At 41.1% G+C, this 20519-nt stretch overlaps 1 protein-coding gene across 1 annotated transcript in view; it reads right to left on the reverse strand.

Annotated features, from left to right (window-relative positions):
* ERCC6L2 (ERCC excision repair 6 like 2) overlaps window positions 1–20519 on the reverse strand; it is a 121274-nt gene that overhangs the window by 36976 nt on the left and 63779 nt on the right. Inside the window, exons 12-16 of the mRNA XM_008257721.4 lie at window positions 19745–19840; window positions 13290–13389; window positions 8583–8735; window positions 3649–3729; window positions 1296–2406 (exon numbers count right to left, since the gene is read on the reverse strand). Coding sequence (XP_008255943.2) covers window positions 1296–2406; window positions 3649–3729; window positions 8583–8735; window positions 13290–13389; window positions 19745–19840 — 1541 coding nt within the window. The remainder of the gene's footprint in view (window positions 1–1295; window positions 2407–3648; window positions 3730–8582; window positions 8736–13289; window positions 13390–19744; window positions 19841–20519) is intronic.

A 20519-nucleotide genomic window follows, 5' to 3' on the forward strand; every position in this document is an offset into this window, starting at 1 on the left:
GTCCAGGTTTTTCTCTCTTTTAAAAGATTTATTTATTTACTTGAAAGGCAGCTACAGAGATAGAGAGGCAGAGAGAGAGAGAGAGAGAGAAAGAGACTGAGAGAGAGAGAGGGGCCGGCGCCGCGGCTCACTAGGCTAATCCTCCGCCTTACGGCGCGGGCACACTGGGTTCTAGTCCCGGTTGGGGCGCCGGATTCTGTCCCGGTTGCCCCTCTTCCAGGCCAGCTCTCTGCTGTGGCCCGGGAGTGCAGTGGAGGATGGCCCAAGTACTTGGGCCCTGCACCCCATGGGAGACCAGGAGAAGTACCTGGCTCCTGCCATCGGATCAGCGCGGTGCACTGGCCGCAGTGCGCCAGCCGCGGCGGCCATTGGAGGGTGAACCAACGGCAAAGGAAGACCTTTCTCTCTTTCTCTCTCTCTCACTGTCCACTCTGCTTGTCAAAAAAAAAAAAAAAAAAAAAAAAAAAAAAGAGAGAGAGAGAGAGAGAGATCCTCAATTTGTTGGTTCACTTCTCAAGTGGCTTCAACAGCTGGGGCTGGGCCAGGACAAATCCAGGAGCCAGGAGTTTCTAGGTTTTTCAAGAGTTAAATTGTAAGACAATGAAACAGATGGAGAATTCCTAAATATTAAACAAGATCATAGAAAAATTCTTAAAAGTAGATGAGGCAGGGGCCAGTGTTGTGGCCTAACAGGTTAGGCCGCTGCCTGCAGTGCTAGCCTCTCATACACCTAGGCTTCGGTTCTATCCCCGGATCCTCCACTTCTGATCCAGCTCCCTGTCACTGCGCCTGGGAAAGTAGCAGCAGATGGTCCAAATGCTTGGGCCCTTGTACCCATGTGGGAGACCTGGATGGAGTTCCAGGCTCCTGGCTTTGGCCTGGTCCAGCCAGCCCTGGCAGTTGTGGCCATTTGGGGAATAAACCAGCAGATGAAGGATCTCTCTCTGTCTCTCCCTCTCTTTCTGTAACTCTGACTTTCAAACAAAAATAAATAAACCTTTAAAAAAATGGATAAGGCTAAACTGTAATTCTAGGGATGCTCATTTGTGTGATAAAAGTCATGCACGTGCAGATAAATAATTACTAGATGTCAGCATACTGGGTTGTGATTTGGATGAGGCACATGGAAGGGTCCCTGGGCAGCTAAGTCCTTTACCATGACCCACCTGGTCTTTCTTCCTGTCTCCCACCCCCACCCTTATTTGTACCTCAATGTAGCACATTTAAGAATCTTACAGAGCCATCTGATTGCACAGGACAGATATATGAAGTTGTTAGAATGTGTCTATCGTTACCTAGAAATTTATCCATTGATTCGCTCATCTGCTTTTGATTGATGTCATTCTCATTTGGAAGTTCCCTTGGTGTGAAAGGGCTATTTTTCTTAAAATGCCCAGGCAATTTTGAAGAGAGACTGATTCTATCTTTTATAGTTTTTGATCTGTGACTCTGTTTAGAGAAACTGAAGGGACTGACAGGTGAATCATCATCAGAGGATGAGAAATCATCAATAATCTGAGAGTTACTATCCTCACGCACAGTACGCAGTCGGGTTGCTTTCTTTGTGGTGTTAGTGGAATTGTAAAGTTCTCTTTTGACTTCCTTTTTTCTCCTAGGCCTTGATGCTCTTTGCTTTCTTACTCTTGACTTGGGGGAAATTTCAATGTCATCAGATTCGTCACTGACATCACCAGGGCCTTTTCTTTCATAACAGACCTCAGGATTTGATTGTTTTGAAATCTGCCCATTTCCTCTGTCATCAGTCTTTTTACCACCACCATTGTTTCTTATTTTTATAGGATTTTCTGTTTCCGAATCTTCAGATCCATCCAAGGCTGGCTTATTCTGAGCTGTATACTGTGTGGGAAAGATGACATCACTATCTTCCGATTCTGTGACATTCTGTAAAATGCAGGGATGTGCAGTATTTTTAAAGTTCTTCTCATCATCAGACTCAGAAGAAACACTCTGTTCTAAAGTCTTCTCATTTTTATCAAAAATAGACTTTTCACTTGGACTCAAGGTGTCATTTAAGCTGGGATGCCGTGAAGCGCCGAGGGAATGCTGGCTCCCCTGACAGCCAGCCTCTTTGGCGCCTGCTGAAAGGTTCGAGGGCTGCCCGTGCTCATCAGAGCTTGCATCATCAGAGGTGACGCTGCCATCGCTATCCTCGACTGCTGCACGCTTGGCCTCCAGCAGTTTAGAGAAGCCACACTGGAGTAAGGTAAGCTGTCCTGGAGGACCGGGAGCTTTGCTCGACTCCAGTGCTTTGCTTACTGCAGTCTTTACTCTCGAGGTTCCCCCCGACTCGTCCTCACTGAAGTCGCTGCAGAGCTCCCATGCCTCCCTGGCTGGCTCCGCAGCTCGCCCTGGGCCTCTGGGTTCTTGACTGACAGGCTCTTTAGACTGCAGAGAAACATTGGAAAATGTCAATGATACTGAATCTATCACAGTGGGAGGGAATTAACTTTGGACAGATAATCTAGGTACAAATGGATCAGCTGATGTTTTTCTAGAAATACATTTAATAAACAGATAAAGGATTGAATGTTACAGTTGGTATAGTCTTTTCTATTTTCAAGTTAATAACTTTCTGAAACTAGTAGGGGTTAAATGTAGTCAAATTATTTTTAAATAAATCAGAGTGGAGTGGTTAGCTTCTAAGACACCAGGATTCACAATTGTGAATTTAAAAAGTGAAACATACAACTCATTGTGTAGGGATTACTGGGGTTTACTGTAGCCCAGCAAACTTCCAACCATGCTTTAAGAACAAAACAAAGTTACAAGTGTTAATGGGGCAAACAATTAGATAATGGTGCTAACTGATAAAAAATCACATCAATAGGATCTTGATCACTAGAAATAAATAAAATTTTGAAGTAAAAAGCAAATTGTTATAAATTTAATTTTTTTTCATAGAATCAGAGTTAAATACTTCAATCAGTTTCCCAAACTGAAGCTTTATTAGTAAAATATCTTTGGAAAGTATTTAGTCATTCTTCTGTCAACATTTGATATGGATATATTTCCCTAAACTCAGAAAATGTTCAACCCAAATCCAAAGTCATCAGGCTGGTATAAGTTTATAGTTAAATCTCTAAAAACAAACAAGAAAAAGCCAGCAGCAACAACAAAACCTTCCCCATATTTTCTACCTCTATAAAGGCCTGTTGATGACAACACAGATTTTTGTGGTAGGAAAGATGGCAAGCTACTAAAAAGACCACAAGATTAAGGATGCAGCAGATATTTGAATCAGAGACTCACTTTGATAAAAATAGCAAGGATTTATTCATCTTACACACACATTGATGGCTATTTTTCCCATTCAATTTGCAGGTTAGTAAAAAAATGATTTATTTGGGTTAAGTTAGTCATCTACATGGTGCATTTAATTTTGGATTTACAGTGTGGTGTTGTTACAATTCCAGTGCAGATATAAATGCCTAATGATTGCTCCTGAATTTGTTCTTATGACATGAATAGTAAATCAGCCTAAATGATTAGTTTCAAAGATAGTCTTTGATTTTTTAAGAAACCATTTTCTTTACACATTGAAAAATGAAGGGAAGGGTAAATAAACTGGAAGTGGAAACAGTGCATGTTTTCTGGGTGTGGCAGGCAGCGGATTCCAGTATTACTTACTGTTTCTAGGTTGTGCGCTGGAGGTCCCTCCTTCAACCACGTTGTAGCTGTCATGATCCCTGCTTCCACTTGGCCTTCTCTCTATAATGTCAGCAAGAAAGAATGCAAATAACTGTGCAAAACAGAGGGTAAAAACTAACTGATAACAGTGATGGCATGTTGAATCCTAGAGTTAAGAAAGGAAAACCAGCTTGCTTTAGCATTTTTTAAAAAGATTTATATATTTATTTGAAAGTCAGAATTACAGAGAGAGAGAGAGCGAGAGAGAGAGAGAGACAGAGACAGAGAGAGATTTTCTATGCGTTGGTTCACTCCTGAAAAGGCCACAACGACAAGGGGTCAGGAGCTTCTTCTGGGTCTCCCACATGGGTATAGGGGCCCTAGCACTTGGGCCATCTTCCACTGCTTTCTCTGCATTAGCAGAGAGCTGGATTGGAAGTGGAGTAGCCGGGACTAGAACTGGTGCCCATATGGGATGCCAGCGCTGCAGACGGCAGCTTAACCCACTGCGCCATAGTGCTGGCCCCAAGCATTCTTAATGTTATTTTTCAATTTGCTGATTAAGGAAGTCATGTACAGTTTTATATGGCATTTAAAAATACTCTTAATTCTTGTCTTAAAGATTACTGTTTTAGAGTAGAAAACTAATAACACATTCCAGCAACTCCATTAAAAGCACTGGTGGGAACAGGGGAAGTGAAAAAATGTTATATATTTTCCTAGTAATGATATACATAACAACCATTACTGCATAAAAATTATAGTAAGGACATATTAGCAACATTTCAACACCTTGGGCAATTTGAACATTGGAACTTGCTATTGTAGCCGTAGCTAGCATATTTATTATACATATTCATTAAGAATATCTATCAAGCCCTAAAGTGTAGTAGATATCCAAACAAAAAGGTCTATCCCAACATGAAGGCAAAATACAATACCTCAATTATAGCACCAGCTTGCCACATCTCTGGGGAAGTATCTGCACCTTGAAGCTTTTGGTTTATCTTTTAGCAAGGGTACTAACGGCCTAGATTCTAGAATATTAAATTCTCCTTGACTTCTTTTTTTCTTTCAAAGATTTTATTTATTTATTTATTTGAAAGGTAGAGAGTTACAGAGAAAAGGAGAAACACAGAGAAAGGGCTTCCACCCACTGCTTCAATCCCCAAATGGCAACAATGGCAGGAGCTGAGCCAATCTGAAGCCAGGAGCCAGGAGCTTCTTCTAAGTCTCCCATGTGTGTGCAGGTGCCCAAGGACTTGGGCCATCTTTCATTGCTTTCCCAGGCCAAAAGCAGAGAGCTGGATCAGAAGAGGAGCAGCCGGGACAGGAACTGGCACCCATATGGGTTGCTTGTGCTGCAGGCGGAGGCTTAGCCCACTATGCCACAGCACCTGCCCCTCTACTTGCCTTTTTAAGGCTCAATTTGTTGATACAGCAAGGGGAAACAATACGACCATCCCCAGAGTTACAAACGCCCAGCTAATGGGTACACGGATTCACCAACAGCATGATACTGCTACCTGTCATCCAGAGAAATGAGTGAGAATGTTCCTGACAGAAGTCTAATGGTCCCTGCCTGGAGGTTATTACTTCAATGGCATGAGGGAACCACCTCCCCAGTGCTGCCATTTGCCTTTTCCACAGAAGCTAAATAGCCACAACAGGTGCAGGCCTCAAGCTGGAGAGACTCCTTTAGGTTAGGTAAATGTCAAATACCTCGGAGGTATCCTTAACTCCTGTGTTCTCGTGGCCTACCTCTGATCCATCAGCAAATCCTGTGGGGGCCAAGTGGATAACATATACAGAATCCGGGCACTTCTCACACCTTCTGCTGTATCACTCTGACCCGAGCCACTGTCATCTCTGCAGTACTCTCCTAAATGGCTTCTTGCTTCAGCCCTGTACTTCTTCAGCCTAATGCTCAGCAGACTTCCATTCCTCTGTTCAGAACCCTCCAGTGGCTCTTTGCCTCGCTCAAGGTCAGAATCTCTGCATGTCCTGGCTCCAGTCATCTCTCTCACCCCTTGTTTACTCCATTCCAGCCACTGGGGCCTCCCTGCCTTTGCGCTTGTTCCCTCCATCTAAAACACACCTTTCTCCCTCTTTCAAGACTCGAATGCAACGTTCACTGTGCAGGCGTCCTTAGCCATCCTGTCTAAAGTGTAAAGTTCATTCCTTGACAGTCTCTGTTTCCCCTCCCTGCTCTATTTTTATCCTGGAAAATGATCATAGTACATTATATGTTTCACTTATTTATTCTATTTATTATTTGTGTTCCCCCAAGAGGCAAGAATGTAAATCAACAGAGTCTTAAAAAGTCAAGGAGAATTTAATGGTCTAGAATCTAGGACATCAGTGCCTCTGCTAAAAGATAAGATAGAATTTTTGGTCTGTTTTACTCGTTTATGTCTGTCTCTCTCTATGAGGAATGCTTGACATTTAGCAGATGCTCAATAAATATTTGTGAAAAGATCTCCCAGAATCTCTATGGGGAGACCATGATATTGATAAAAGCAAGTCAATGCAAAATAGAACCAAACTGCTTGAAAATCTTAAAGTATTATATAAATTCACATTTCTGTATCCTAAAATACTTTAAAAGAAATGTTTTACAATTTTTAAAACATTCAAATGTATCCCATGAAGTAAAACGCTTAATTTTGACATATACTCCCATTATACAGGAGTTTGAATAGTAATATTTTAAAATGCCTTTTTTTTTTTTTTTTTGACAGGCAGAGTTAGACAGAGAGAGACAGAGAGAAAGGTCTTCCTTTTTCTGTTGGTTCACCCCCCCAAATGGTCGCTATGGCCGGTGCGTTGTGCTGATCTGAAGCCAGGAGCCAGGTGCTTCCTTCTGGTCTTCCATGCGGGTGCAGTGCCCAAGGACTTGGGCCATCCTCCACTGCACTCCCAGGCCACAGCAGAGAGCTGGACTGGAAGAGGAGCAACCAGGACAGAATCCGGTGCCCCAACCAGGACTAGAACCCGGGGTGCCGGTGCCGCAGGCGGAGGATTAGCCTAGTGAGCTGTGGCGCTGGCCTTAAAAATGCCTTTTGAGGGGCTAGCACTATGGCATAGCAGGTTACGCCTCTTCCAGAGGTGCCAGCATCCCAAATGGACACTGGTTCATGTCCTGGCTGTTCCACTTCTGATCCAGCTCCCTACTAATGGCCTGGGAAAGCACTGGAGGATGGCCCAACTGCTTGGGCCCCTGTACCTACATGAGAGACCCAGAAGAAGCTCCTGGCTCCTGGCTTTGGATCCACTCAGCAATCTGAACTGCTAGAGTGAACCAGCAGATGGAAGACTTTTCTTCCTATCTCTCCTCTGTCTGCAACTCTACCTCTCAAATATATAAATACAATCTTTAAAAAATTTAATTTAATGTATTTTGGCCGAAGCCGCATGAATCTAACCACGTCTGAATAACTTTAAGTCCTAGTTGATGATAAATGCAAAATTTTAATTCAAAATCTAATTAAATTATTGAGTACTAACAATATGCCTAGTGCATTTTACCACAAATAAACTATCAGATTTAGATGACCCTCTCATTAATAAATACTCCTAAGGGAAAAACAAAATATACTTAGGACAACCAGTAAACAAGGGAACTTTCCACTTAATAACTTGTTATCTTGATATATCTTATATAGCACTTACTTACCAAAGGAATAGGAGGCTATTCTGATGCAATAGAGACCTGAACTGTGCCATATATGGCAGAAAACAGAACAAATAATCAAATGCTAATGTTTTTACACAATACAGGCCTATGGGGCAGTACTCTGAGATGGAAACAGCAAGCAGGCGTGTGAAATGGGGGCCAAACAAAACTACTGGCAAGAGACAAGGAAAGGCAAGGAATGAGTCCAGAGAACAGCAGATTCAAAACAAGAAGAGACAGAAAGGATGACTGCGCCAGGGCCAGGCAGTCAGAATCAAATACTTACTGCAGAGCAAACTCTCAGCAGCACACAGCAGATGGTACCTAACAGTTACCAGTGTTCCCCAGACAGAGATAACACTTACATTAGAAATTGCACCATGGTGTAAAGGCCTGCAGGATGCCCGCCTCTTCCCTATCCATCGGCGGTGATTCTGAGTTACAAATGAACTTGCTTAGCCTAGGATGTAAACGTTCTCATCTATCTCCCATCAAGATGGGCAGGGCTTGCACTATCTCTATGGTACTTACTGACTAAATCAAGGACACAAGGCTTACTACAAAGTTCTGGAAGTGAGGGGGAATACCCTGAAGTTCTCTGTGATGCAGTCTCCTCATCTATGTATATGATGAGGTGGAAAAAGATGACATCTCAATACTTTATAACACTGATCCTAAAACCAGTGAGGAAACAGGTTAATATGCTCAGTATTCTCGTGCTTTCGGGAACTTGAAGACTTTTTATAAAGGACATCACAGCTTGTCTGAAGAATAAGAAACACCTGTATGCTGAGGATGAGTACAGATGGAGCCTGAAGTCGATGTGGAATGTTTATTGGGAACAGAAAACAAAAAACTCTATGAGATGTGAGAGTGCATCTCGGGGAGTCTTTGGTAACTTCTAATCAAAACACAGTTTATGGTTTTGTTTATTTAGGAAAATCTCCTTTTTTTAGTTCCTGACTTCACCAGCTGTTTTCAAAAATAATAAACTTCTCTTTGCCAGTCTGAAAGTGGCTGTGAAAATGACATGATCTGGTGTTCTCCATTTGTGTTTGTGTATGTCGTTATTTATCCTATGTATGGGAAAACCTTAGTTCATTTCCTGTTTCTCTAAAAGTAGACATTCTAAACATATACGTTTTTGATAAAGAAACCAAACATTTCTCTGAAAAGGTACCAGCAATTATTTCAAGCTCCCTGCGGGAGAAAAGTGTATTTACAATATTACCCAAAAGGTCAGGGAACAGTTTCACACCTCCAGGATGTCCCTCGTGAGACAGGACCCTTGGGATCTCAGCTTGAAGAGGTTACAGATCCCGAAAAGCTCTCCTTGATGCTCTTTTGATCCTTGGACTGCTTCAAAGTATCGCTTGGCATTTTCACTTCCAACTACCACACAGTGAAGTTGCTAAGACAGAAAAAAACACAAGATATTTTTGAAGTGTTTTCTCCAACAATACGTCAGAATTCCCGGCATTCCCTGTATGTACACAGCATTAGCGAGAGCAGGCAGAATCTCCTAAGGGAGGAAATTTTGTTTTAATTTCCCTGGCAGACGTTGCACTGTGGTCAAACAATAATCTGGCTAGCCTCCCTGAAGCAGAGATCTTACATTTCCTACTTTATCTGTTTTCTAACAACTGAGTCAAGATTACATCTCTATGGCACAATCTGTCTGACATAAGCATTTAATAAATAAAAGCATGCATTCTGATATACATTTTCTTAAAAACTCTTATTACCATAGGATCTACTAAAACTGGCAAAAATAATTGCTATATCACTAAAGTTGACAAACATGTTGGTGTCCAATTTATTGTGAAATGATTATGCTGTCACCTACCAGGAAAGCCCTTATCATTCACACAGCAACACTGTGTCACTGAAACAAATTGAGAGCAGAAAGAACATGGACACAGGGCCCTGAAAGGACAGACATCGTTTAAGGGGTCAGCATGAAAGTGCACTCTCCATTTTGTGGCTATTGGACTAAACACAATGCAAATGTGTAAGACTGAAACATAATCTGGTTAACCCCGTGCACACTTTTAGACTTTTAGGAAGAAACAAAAAAAGTATACCGTGGAAAGCTGATGGGTTGCTGCCGAGGGGATTAGTAAGAAGCGATAATTACTGTGTGATTACCATCAGAGCTGATTTGCCCTGTAGTAAGTAACCCCAGGCAACTAAAATTTTTATTAATTTTAGCTGCCATTTGAATATTTGCTACACTGCAGCATTTTATTTGTATTCTCTCATTTAATCCTACAACCCTGTAAGATACTATCTCCATTTTAGAAATAAGGAAACTGGAATTTTCCATTTTAGAAATTTTAAAAAACCCTTAAGTTTAGAAAAATTCAGTGACCTGCCTACTGCTGCCAGCCAAGACGGGTTCTGTTTCTAGACTTTGTCCCTGGGTTTGGCTGAATGCGCAATTTACACTCTTAACAACTTCTCACCTCTAGGATGCTCCTCTGAAATCAACACACATGGGACCTCAGTTTGAAGAAGTCAGGGATCAACAGAGAAACTGATCAGTTCCGCATCGACCTCCCAGAGAGATGGGCTCTGGTCCTGGGCACACAGACCCTCAACAGCAAATGATACAAATGACGGCCCAGTAACCTTTATGCTTGCCACCACCTCTACCTTAAACACTATATTGTCAGACTGTAGGAATAACTATAATCTCTAAGGTAATTTGTAAGTTTTAATTTGAGTTCTTATAAGTTTCCTTTGAAGTTTATTTAAAGAAAGCATATTATTTTGTACTTAAACTAATCTTTCCAAGGTGGCTTCAAAGTGAAAACCAAGTGCTTTCATCTGTAGGCTATTAAAAAATCCTGTTATAGTTCAAGAGAATAGGGAAAAATCAGTAACTAGAAAATGTAGCCTAGCTTCTAGCTTAAGAAAAACCCACACAAGGCCACAAGATACTTGGATTCCATCACAACAATAGACAAGATACGGAAAAGGAGGAGTGCTCATCACATCAAGAAGCTCAAGGCTCTTCCACCATCTTCAAGGCCAACAATGTGCATCTTCCTATCTTTCTCTGCACTCTGCTTCCGCCTTCGCATCTGCTGCACGTCTGCGTTTTCTGACCCTAGTCTCACCGCCTTCTGATTACGCTGGCCCACTGGGGTAATCCAGGTGGTTCAGGAAACTAGGATGTGAACATTTTTGGGGGACCATTCCTCAGCCTACCTCCGTAAAGAAGTGTGAAAAGAATGTTGGAGGCAGGTCAGAATGACACACAAGCTATGCTGAAGGGGCTCCCCCCCAAGCCAACTGGACAATCTGAAACCAAAGTAAGTACTGATAGTTAACACAGACTGGATTATACAAACGGAAACCTCCTGTGAGTGGAAGGGCAGAATGCCCACGTACCTAAAAAGAAGGAAGAAACAGAAATCACCACCTGACAACTACCGTGGCGCGGGTGATTCAGGACTTACAGGATGTAACTATGTTTAGCACCTGGTGGGTCCTTATGTGTTCTATTTTTCACATGTCATTTATCTTAGGGTTTCTCTTTCTTTTGTTCCCTTCTTTAGCAGAAGACTGATATTGGAACTTCCAGATCCAGCCTCCATTTCTCCTAATTTCTCTCACATGTGATTTGTCCTTTCTCTCTGTGCTCTGGAATCTAGAAGAACTGTTTGGCTTTTTCTTTTAGATGAAGCGTTCCTCTGCTACTATCTCTGAAGATTTTCACTTTCTGAATCTCTAGTGGATTCTTTTCCTAGTAGTCTATTCCTGTTTCTTGAATCCTAAAACCTGTCTCAGCCTTTGAAGATATTCCTTATATTTCTCTAACAATTTCTTTTATTCTCTTCTATTAATTTCATTTTCTCTGACATTAATTTTTTGAGTGCCTGTATAATTTTCCCATGGTTCCTATTAACATTACATAAAGTTGATGACTTATAGTAACAGAAATTTATTCTTTCACAGTTCTGGATGCCTGCAGTTTGAAACTGGTATCACAGACTTGAAATCCAGGCACTGAAAGAGCCAAGCTCCTCTGGAGACTCCAGGGAAGAACCCATTCCTGGCCTCTGCTAGCTTCTGCTAGCTGCCAGCATTCCTTAGTATGTGGCCACATCACTCCAGTGTCTGCCTTATGGTTACACTGCCCTCTCTCCTGGCTGTGTCACATTTTTCTCTGCTTCTTAATCCCTCTCATTTAAAAATCCTTACATTTGCAGAAACCACTTATTCACACAAACTGCCATTCACAGGGTGCAGGGTTTAGGAAATAGCATTTTTTGACTTTTTTTTTCCCCACAAAAGATCTGAGGAACACTTGGGGGCTAGAACGTGTGCTCTATATGTCCCTTGGTTCAAATTCCATATTTAATATATTTTCTTTATATGATTGCCATCTTATTTTTATTTGTATCATAAAAAGTTCTGAAAACTTAAATTACTTTATCTTCTGAAGCCTTTCTATTATATATTACTATATAATACATAACAGGCCATTTTATCTCATTAAATGGGTCAGATGATAGGTAAAAAGGCAATGTATATAGTAATGGGTTGAGAAAAATGACTACATGATTGAGGAGAGACTGTCAGTGGTGACAAATCTAAGACAGTATTGTTTAAATGGGTTAGAAAATAATTTTCAAATAGTTGTGCTATACCAAAGAATAAAAAGATGAATGGTTTCTTATGGAGCTAAATGCCATTAAAAATAAAACCCCAAAGCTGCTGTGTATAATTCTATTTTTAGGATGAAGAAAACAGCATAAATTTAAGATTGGATCATTCTTAGGTTAACTACCACCACATGTGGCAGATGTTTGCTCTTAAATAGATGCCAACTGAATATATAGGGAGCAATTCAAATTTAACATTTACAATTAAACTTGAACCTCATTCCAGATCTTCTCAAGTGAGCAGTTATAAACTAGTAAATGTTGTTTATTCAGAGGACAAATGGAGCAGTAACTGATATCCTAGGCACATTAAAGAGTTAAGGCAGTTTAAGATGAAGACAGAAAGACCCAGCATAGCAATTAGTGTATGTTAGTTCTATTCCTATAATTTCATTTAACTGGAGCAATTCTGGGTCCCAGTTCTGTTATGTATAGTATCTCTTAAGTCAGGGCTCCCAAGTTTCTTCATGTCACGGCACCTAGAAAAATAGTAACCTATGAACATCTACCTGGAGTAAACAGAGGACAGTACCCAAGGCTGGATGCAAGTTTAAGTACTACTACTGCTCTGGGAGCTGCTGGTTCAATGTTTCAGTGCACCTGGGACCATTTGTGGCATACAGCGTGGGGAGGTGTGACCCCACTACTCAAGTTGTGTTCTGCACACTGATAGTATTGACACTCCAGGAGCTAGATAAAAAGGTAGACTCTTGACGGGGTTGGAGGATTGTTCAGTCTGAGAGTTAAGATGCTGGCTAAGATGCCTGTATTCCAAACTGCAGTGCATGAGTTCAAGCCTCAGCTCTGGCCAGACTCCAGCTTTCTGGCAGATGTGGATTCCGTTCCTAGCTCCCAGTGTCAGCCTGGCCCAGTCACGGCCATTGCAGCATCTAGGGAATGAACCAGCTCCCTCTGCATCCATCTCTCTCTAAGTAAGAAAAACACATAAATAAATACATGAAAAAAATGAATGAGTAAATAACATGCAGAATCTTGGGATCAACCTTGGACCTATTAAATGTGAATCTGTATTTTAACAAGAACCCTAGATGATTCATGTGTATATATTCAAGTGTATAAATTACTGCTCTAAGAAACTTCCAGTTGTAAAATTCCATGAACTCAAGAATTCATCTGTTTCACAGGAGTGTATTGAGGAGGCTATTTTATAATCTTATTAAATCTTCTATTATATAGTAATTTTTATTTTTATTTTTATTTTACACAAAATTCTTCCTAATGTTTGAAAATAAAGATTTACTTCTTAATTAGAAAAAGGGGAATGTATGTACCTGCTTGTACAGCTGCCGTAAGTACATGATCTCTTCCACAGTCCCCAAGGATATCAGCCTGAGCACTTTAACATCTCTGCATTGTCCAATTCTATACGCTCTGCAAAAGATTAGAAACAAACAAAAATCAAGTACAATAGCTTTGAGCTCAAAAGGGAGCTTTTGGACTTAGCAATGGAACATTATTAAAATTTTATTTAATCCAAAAAGAAACATTTTATGTTTAGATACATGATTTTATTTAATAATACAAAAACAGGAATTCATCTAAAAGACTAGTTATTAAGGAGAAATGTATTATAGAAAAAATATAGATAATAACTTCAATTCTGTTACAAACATCACCTCCCACTGTCTAAAAATTTTCCCTAAATTAAAGTTTTCCTTTCAATGGCAGTCTTAAGCTCATGAATGGATTGTTTCCAAATGATTTCATTTCTATAGAACTCCCCCAAATGTAAACTAATCCAGTGACAGAAAAAAGATCAATGGTTGCTAGGAGATGGGGGATGAGGAAGGGCGGGAGGGACCGGTTACAAGGGGGTACAGGAAAACTTTCGGGGTGATGGATGCACTCATCATCTTGATTCTGGTGATGGATTCGCAGGTGTACACATATCTGAAAACTTTTCAATTGCTAAAAGCATGTTAAATACATCTAACTTATGTATGCCAACTATAATAAAGCTGTTTAAAGCTTTAAACAATCTTAGGAGAGTGTAGTCAGTCCACTGGGAAGTCTGTGGAAGTGCAGGTTTACAATCCTCACCCAGAGATTCAGGTTTGGTGGGCGGGCCCGACTGACTCCCTCAGTTGCCTGGTGCCCCAGGTGTTGAGATGGGCAGCACGGTGCTCACGCCAACTCCAGCCTGCCTCACGCCCGCAGTTAACTCTGGGTCTGTGCCCTGCAGCGTCTCCTTTATGCAGGCTTTATTGGATGTTCTGAATGAGGTCACCTGTTCCCAAGTACAAATTACAGCTGCTTAGGGAACAGAGGCAAGGCCCTACTGCTTACCTGATTGAAAATGTCACACTTTGGGACAACAGTATTTCTGAACCTATGTTGTTATGTTTGGTGTTCCTTCTGACTCCTCCCCTGCCTCCTCACAGAGGAAGACTTTTATGAGAGGTTATCTTGGGTCCTGCAAATGTTACATGGCCAGAAGGGAAGGGAGGCCCCTGCGACACAGCACTGGTGGGCAGAACCTGCTGTGTCTTCACTCCCATCGTGCGGCCTGCTGGAGGAGGACCGGTTCTCATCAGCCTTTCTCTTCCACATGCATTTGGGCTCTAACAAAATAAAAAATGGATCTAAGGAAATGTCTTGTGGATGAGTGCAAAGCCAGCTGTTTGGCACACAAGCGTTTTCCGTTAGAATGCACATCTTTTAATCATTATAGACACAAATTTTATGCATGTGTAACTTTGCACCTAAGCTTCATCAATTTCTTGATCCACAAAACAGGGGCTTGTAAGTGATGAGCCTTCCAGCATGCAGAGACAAGCGCCAAGGAACTGTTACTGTTACCCAATGCATAGGTGAGTGTCTTTATTCCCTTTCTCGGCTCCTCCTGCCAGAGAGCTGGTGGAGGGAGAGGAAGGGGAGGAGGAATGCTATTCATTTAGTTTTATTGTCAATTAACTTTTACTGAGTACTGAAGCACAGTGTGCTGTGCTCCGGGGAATATTGGGACAAATCAGATAATAGGTCCTGATGACCTAGATGAGAAAGTACATTACAGCAAATAAAGATTGAGATTTTTCCTGGGATTTTCATTGGACTACTTTCCTTGGCAGCTTGTCATGATGAATGAAAACAAAATGACAGCTGTCAGTGGAGCAAGGCTGGTTCAAAGAGTGGATTCAGATGCCGACCCTGCCATTCACGGGCTGCAAACTTGAGCAAGTAACTGAGGTTCACTGTGCCTCAGCCTTCTCACGTGTAAAGCGAGGATGACAAGAGCGCCTGCCACTTAGGGATATTGTGAGCACACTCACGATTCTGTTCAACTCCCATCACTACAAACAGAACTTGTTCATCTTCTCTGTACCCATTAAATCAAACTCTGCATTCCTCACTCTCCCAGCCAATGACAACAATCACTCTACCTTCTGTCTCTATGAATCTGATGACTCTAGGAGCAGGTATTAGAGAAATCACACAGCATTTATCTTTTTCTGGCAAAAACCAGACATCCATTCCTTGTTGCTGGTAATAGAGGAAAAATTCAGTCTTTTCACCACTGAGTATGAGATTAGCTGTGTTTTCCATAAAGTCTTTACAGGGGCCGGCACTGTGGCAGAGCAGGTGCCAACATCCCACATGGGTGCAAGTTCAAATCCTGACTGCTTTACTTCCAATCCAGCTTCTTGCCAACAGCCTGAGAAAGCATGGGAAGATGCACCCTATGGGAGACCTGGAAGAAGCTCCTGGCTCCTGGCTTCATATCGGTTGTTGTGCCATTTTGGGAATGAGCCAGTGGATGGAAGATCTCTGTTTCTCTATAACTCTGCCTTTCAAATAAATAAATAAATCATTTAAAAGAAGTAATCTTAATGTTGAGGTAGTTTCTTTTTTTTTTTTTTTTTATGTTTTGACAGGCAGAGTGGACAGTGAGAGAGAGACAGAGAGAGAAAGGTCTTCCTTTTGCCGTTGGTTCACCCTCCAATGGCCGCCGCTGCAGCCGGCGCACCGCGCTGATCCGATGGCAGGAGCCAGGATCCAGGTGCTTTTTCCTGGTCTCCCATGGGGTGCAGGGCCCAAGCACCTGGGCCATCCTCCACTGCACTCCCTGGCCATAGCAGAGAGCTGGCCTGGAAGAGGGGCAACCGGGACAGAATCCGGTGCCCCGACCGGGACTAGAACCCCGTGTGCCGGCGCCGCAAGGTGGAGGATTAGCCTATTGAGCCACGGCGCCGGCGTGGTAGTTTCTATTTTTACTTTGTTCATTTTCTTATCAGAAATGAGTCTTAGATTTTGTCAAATATTTTTCTGCATCAATTGAGATGATCACACTTTTGTAAGAAACTACTAAAAGCTATATGCAAAGATTAAATCAAGAAGATTCAGAAAATCTGAACAGATCTGTGACAAGCAACAAGATTACAGCAGTAATTAAAAGTATCCCATCAAGGAAAAGTCCAGACCCTGATGACTTTACTACTGAAATCTTCAAAAACATTTAAAGGGAACTAACTCCAAGACTTCAAACTATTCGAAAATACTGAACAGGATGGAACTCTGCCAAATTCTTTTTACAAGGCCAGCATCACTTTGGTACCAAAACTGAACAAAGACTCAACAGGAAAATTACAGAACTATATCCATGATGAACATAGATGCAAAAATTCTCAACAAAGTACTAGAAAATTGAATCCAAAACCACATCAAAAAATCATACATCACTACTAACTGGGATTCATCTCAGAGATGGAAGGGTAATTCAACATTCACAAATCAATAAATGTCATAAATCGCATCAACAGAATGAAGGATAAAAACCATATGGTCATCTCAATAGATGTGGAGAAAGCATTTGATAAAATTCAGCATCGCTTTATGATTAAAAACCCTCCACAAATTAGGTGGAGAAGGAACATACCTCAAATTTATAAAGCTATGAAAAACCAACAGCCAATATCATACTGAATGGGGAAAAGCTGAAACCATCTCAGACCTGGAACAAGACAAGGAAGTCCACTTTCACCACGCTTATTCAATACAGTGTTGACAGTATTAGCAAGAGCAATTAGGAAGGAAAATGAAATAAAGGACACAAAACTGGAAAGGAGGAAGTGAAAATATCCATATTTGCAGATGACATGTAGGGTGTTGAACTATGCTTGCATTCCAGGAATAAATCCTACTTGGGATATCATGGTTTATTATACTTTCAATATGCAGCTACATTTAGTTTCTGGGAATTTTATTATTTTTGCATTAATATTTATAAAGAATACTAGACTGTAGTTTTCTTTTCTTGTAGCGTCTTTGACTTTGGTAATGGGGTAGTGGGGTAATGCTGGAATCACTGAATGAATTAGGAAGTGTTCTTTCCGCCTCAATTATTTGAAAGAGTTTGAGGAGGATTGGTGTTCTTGAGATGTTTGGTAGGATTCACCAGTGAAGTCTTGTGGCCCTGGGCCTTTCTTTGTTGGGGGGTTTTTAAGTACTGATTCAATCAACCAGCAGTGTTAGGCCTGTTTAGGTTTTCATTTCTTTATGTTTCAGTCTCCGTAGACTGTATATTTCTAGGAATTTGTCCATTTCATCCAGGCTATGCAATTTATTGGTATGTAATTATTCATAGTACTTTCCTTTTTGTTTCTGGAAAATTGGTAATGTCCTGTCTTTCATTTCTGACTTAAGTTACTAAAGTCTTTTCTCTTTTCTCCTAGTCAATCCAGCTCAAGATTTGTCAATTTTCTTAATCTTTGCAAAGAATAGACTCTCGGTTTTGTTTTCTATGTTTAATTTTGTGAGGAATCACCATATTTTCCACGGTGGCAGCATCATCTTACACTTCTACTAGCAATGCACACATGTTCCAATTTCTCCACATCTTCACCAACACTTATTTTGTTGCCATTTTTACTTATCATAGTCACTGTAATGTATGTGAAATAGTGTTTCATCGTAATTTGACTTGTATTTCCCTAATTATTTATGACATATTTATTGGCCATTTGTATATCTCATAGATCTTTTTTGGGAAAATATCCAAGTTCTTTGCTCATTTTTTGAATTATAACGTTCTTTTGTTGAGTTTTAGGCATTATTTTTATTTTACAGATATTAATGTTTAGTCATATATGTGACTGAAAATATTTTCTCCCATACTGTGGGTTGGTAAGTCTCCTTTGATGCACAATTGGGGACCTTTTAAAAATGTAGACTGGGGGGGCCGGTGCTGTGGCATAGTAGGTTAAGCCTCCATCTGCAGTGCCAGCATCCCATATGGATGTAGGTTTGAGTCCTGGCTGCTCCACTTCTGATCCAGCTCTCTGCTAGTGGCCTGGGAAGGCAGTAGGGGGATGGAACAAGTGCTTGGACCCCTGTACCCACAAGGGAGACTCAGACTAAGTGCCTAGTTCCTGGCTTTGGATTGGCCCAGCTCTGGCAGTTGAAGCCATTTGGGAAGTGAACCAGCAGATGGAATACCTCTCTGTCTCTTCCCTTATCTGTCTATAAATCTGCCTTTTAAATAAATAAATAAATAAACAAATCTTTCAAAAAATATTAAAAATAAAAAGAATGCAGGCTGGCGGACAGCACTGTGGAGTAGCGGGTAGAGCCACCAACTATGATGCTAGATTAAGCCCCTACAGGGCCAGCATCACATATGGGCATATGAGGTTCGAGCCTCAGCTGCTCCACTTTCAATCCAGTTCCCTGCTAATGTTCCTGGGGAAGCAGTGGAAGATGGCCCAGGTGCCTGGGCCCTGGTACCCGACATGGGAGATCTGGAAGAAGGTCTTGGCTCCTGGCTTCAGCCTGGCCTAGTGCTGGCTGTCATAGCCATTTAGGGGAGTGAACTAGCAGATGGAAGATCTCTCTCTTTCGCTCCCTCTCTCTGTGGCTCTCTCAAACAAATAAATCTTTAAAAAAAAAAAAAGTCTAAGAATTGCTTTTGTTTAGATATACTTTTCCCCCCCAGTATCCCATTATTTGATTTCCTTCAATGTCTGTTTTTTGCCTTGGCCCTTTTTCTTCATGCTAGTACTTTATTAAAATGCCTCTAAGTACTAACTGCCCATTCACAATGACAACAAAGCAGGTGGCCTGGGCTTCCATGTGGGTAACACAATGTCTATTTAATCCTTCTCACTTTTGCATCATGTGGAGCTTGACTTAGGGATTGCTCTGCTAATCCCAACACCCCTTCTAGGAACGTTCTTACAGATTCCCACTTTTGAATAAAACTGCAAAATTATTCTTTCAGCTTCAATCAAGAAACACGTGTCATGGCTAACCCCTCTATAAACACAGGGCGTGGGAGAGGACTTTGTTTTAGAACTGATGCACTGATTAGCTTCCCAGGAGGATGCTCTCTGGTAAGTGCCACATTTTGCAGTTGCTAAGCCCAGGCTTGAGCTTGCTCTCTTCTTTCGTGTGGACTTCGATTGTGGTTTTCCTCTGCTGACTGGTTGATCACACAGATCTCTGCATTCTGATGTCCAGGAGCTTCTCAAAAGTTCTGATTTACCAGCAGCAAACTTTCCCATGTTTCTGCAGTATTATGGCCTTGCTCTTTCCAAGTAACTTCTGTCATGTTAATGGGATTTGAAGATGGATGGAAAGTGAATGACTGTGTGGATTCAGAAGTAGGAGGTGATAGTGAAGAGAAGCTTTCACAAGGTTTCCCTCAGTCATATCAGAGGCAACCCAAAAAGTTCAGGAGCATTGTTAGACTTAAAGTACTTGCAGGTCACTTTAAGATTTGATGGTGTTCTACCTGTCAATAGCTTGGAGATCATTGGCTGGATTCCAAGTAGGATCAAATAATATGACAACATTGGCACCAACAAAATTAAGGCCTAGTCCACCAGCCCTGGAAGAAACAAAAAACAGTACATTAAAAGGGCAACAACTGGTTGCTATTCTGATAATTGCGCCAGATTTCTACAGTCAAAAGAATATAACAATATTCCACTATTAACATCATAAAACTGTTTCACTAAAACACAAATATACCACAAATGAAATATTCACGGCATATTCTTGTTCTACCATTCTGGAAATCACCAACCTCTCTCTCCCTCCCCGCTGTAGAGGCCATCAGAGCCCATATGAATAGGTTGTGCTAGCTTTTTTACTTTTTTGTTTTTTGGCTATTCAAACTATTAATTCTGGAAGATTTTATCGAGATAATTTTTATATTCCAGCTAAATAAATGCATATACACGCACTTAAAAACACAGTAGAGATGACAAAGGACAGAGAGAAACAGATGGAAGGAGATGAACAGAATCTGAGAGGCTGGAGAGACAATAACAAAAGAGTTAGCACTCATTTTATTGGAATATCAGAAAGAAAAGAGAGAGAAAGATTGAAAAACCACACAAAGAAATACGGCTGAAAACTTAAAGGTTAAGTAAAGTTTCTACACTTCAATCAAATTGGTAAAACTGCATACCAGCAGACTATGACAAGTTACTACATATACTGAAGTTTCTAAAGCAACTACTATGAGAGCTATTCAGAAATAAACAAAAAAAATCACATATAAA

This window comes from Oryctolagus cuniculus, chromosome 1 (genome assembly GCF_964237555.1).
Source record: "Oryctolagus cuniculus chromosome 1, mOryCun1.1, whole genome shotgun sequence".
Taxonomy (NCBI): domain Eukaryota; kingdom Metazoa; phylum Chordata; class Mammalia; order Lagomorpha; family Leporidae; genus Oryctolagus; species Oryctolagus cuniculus.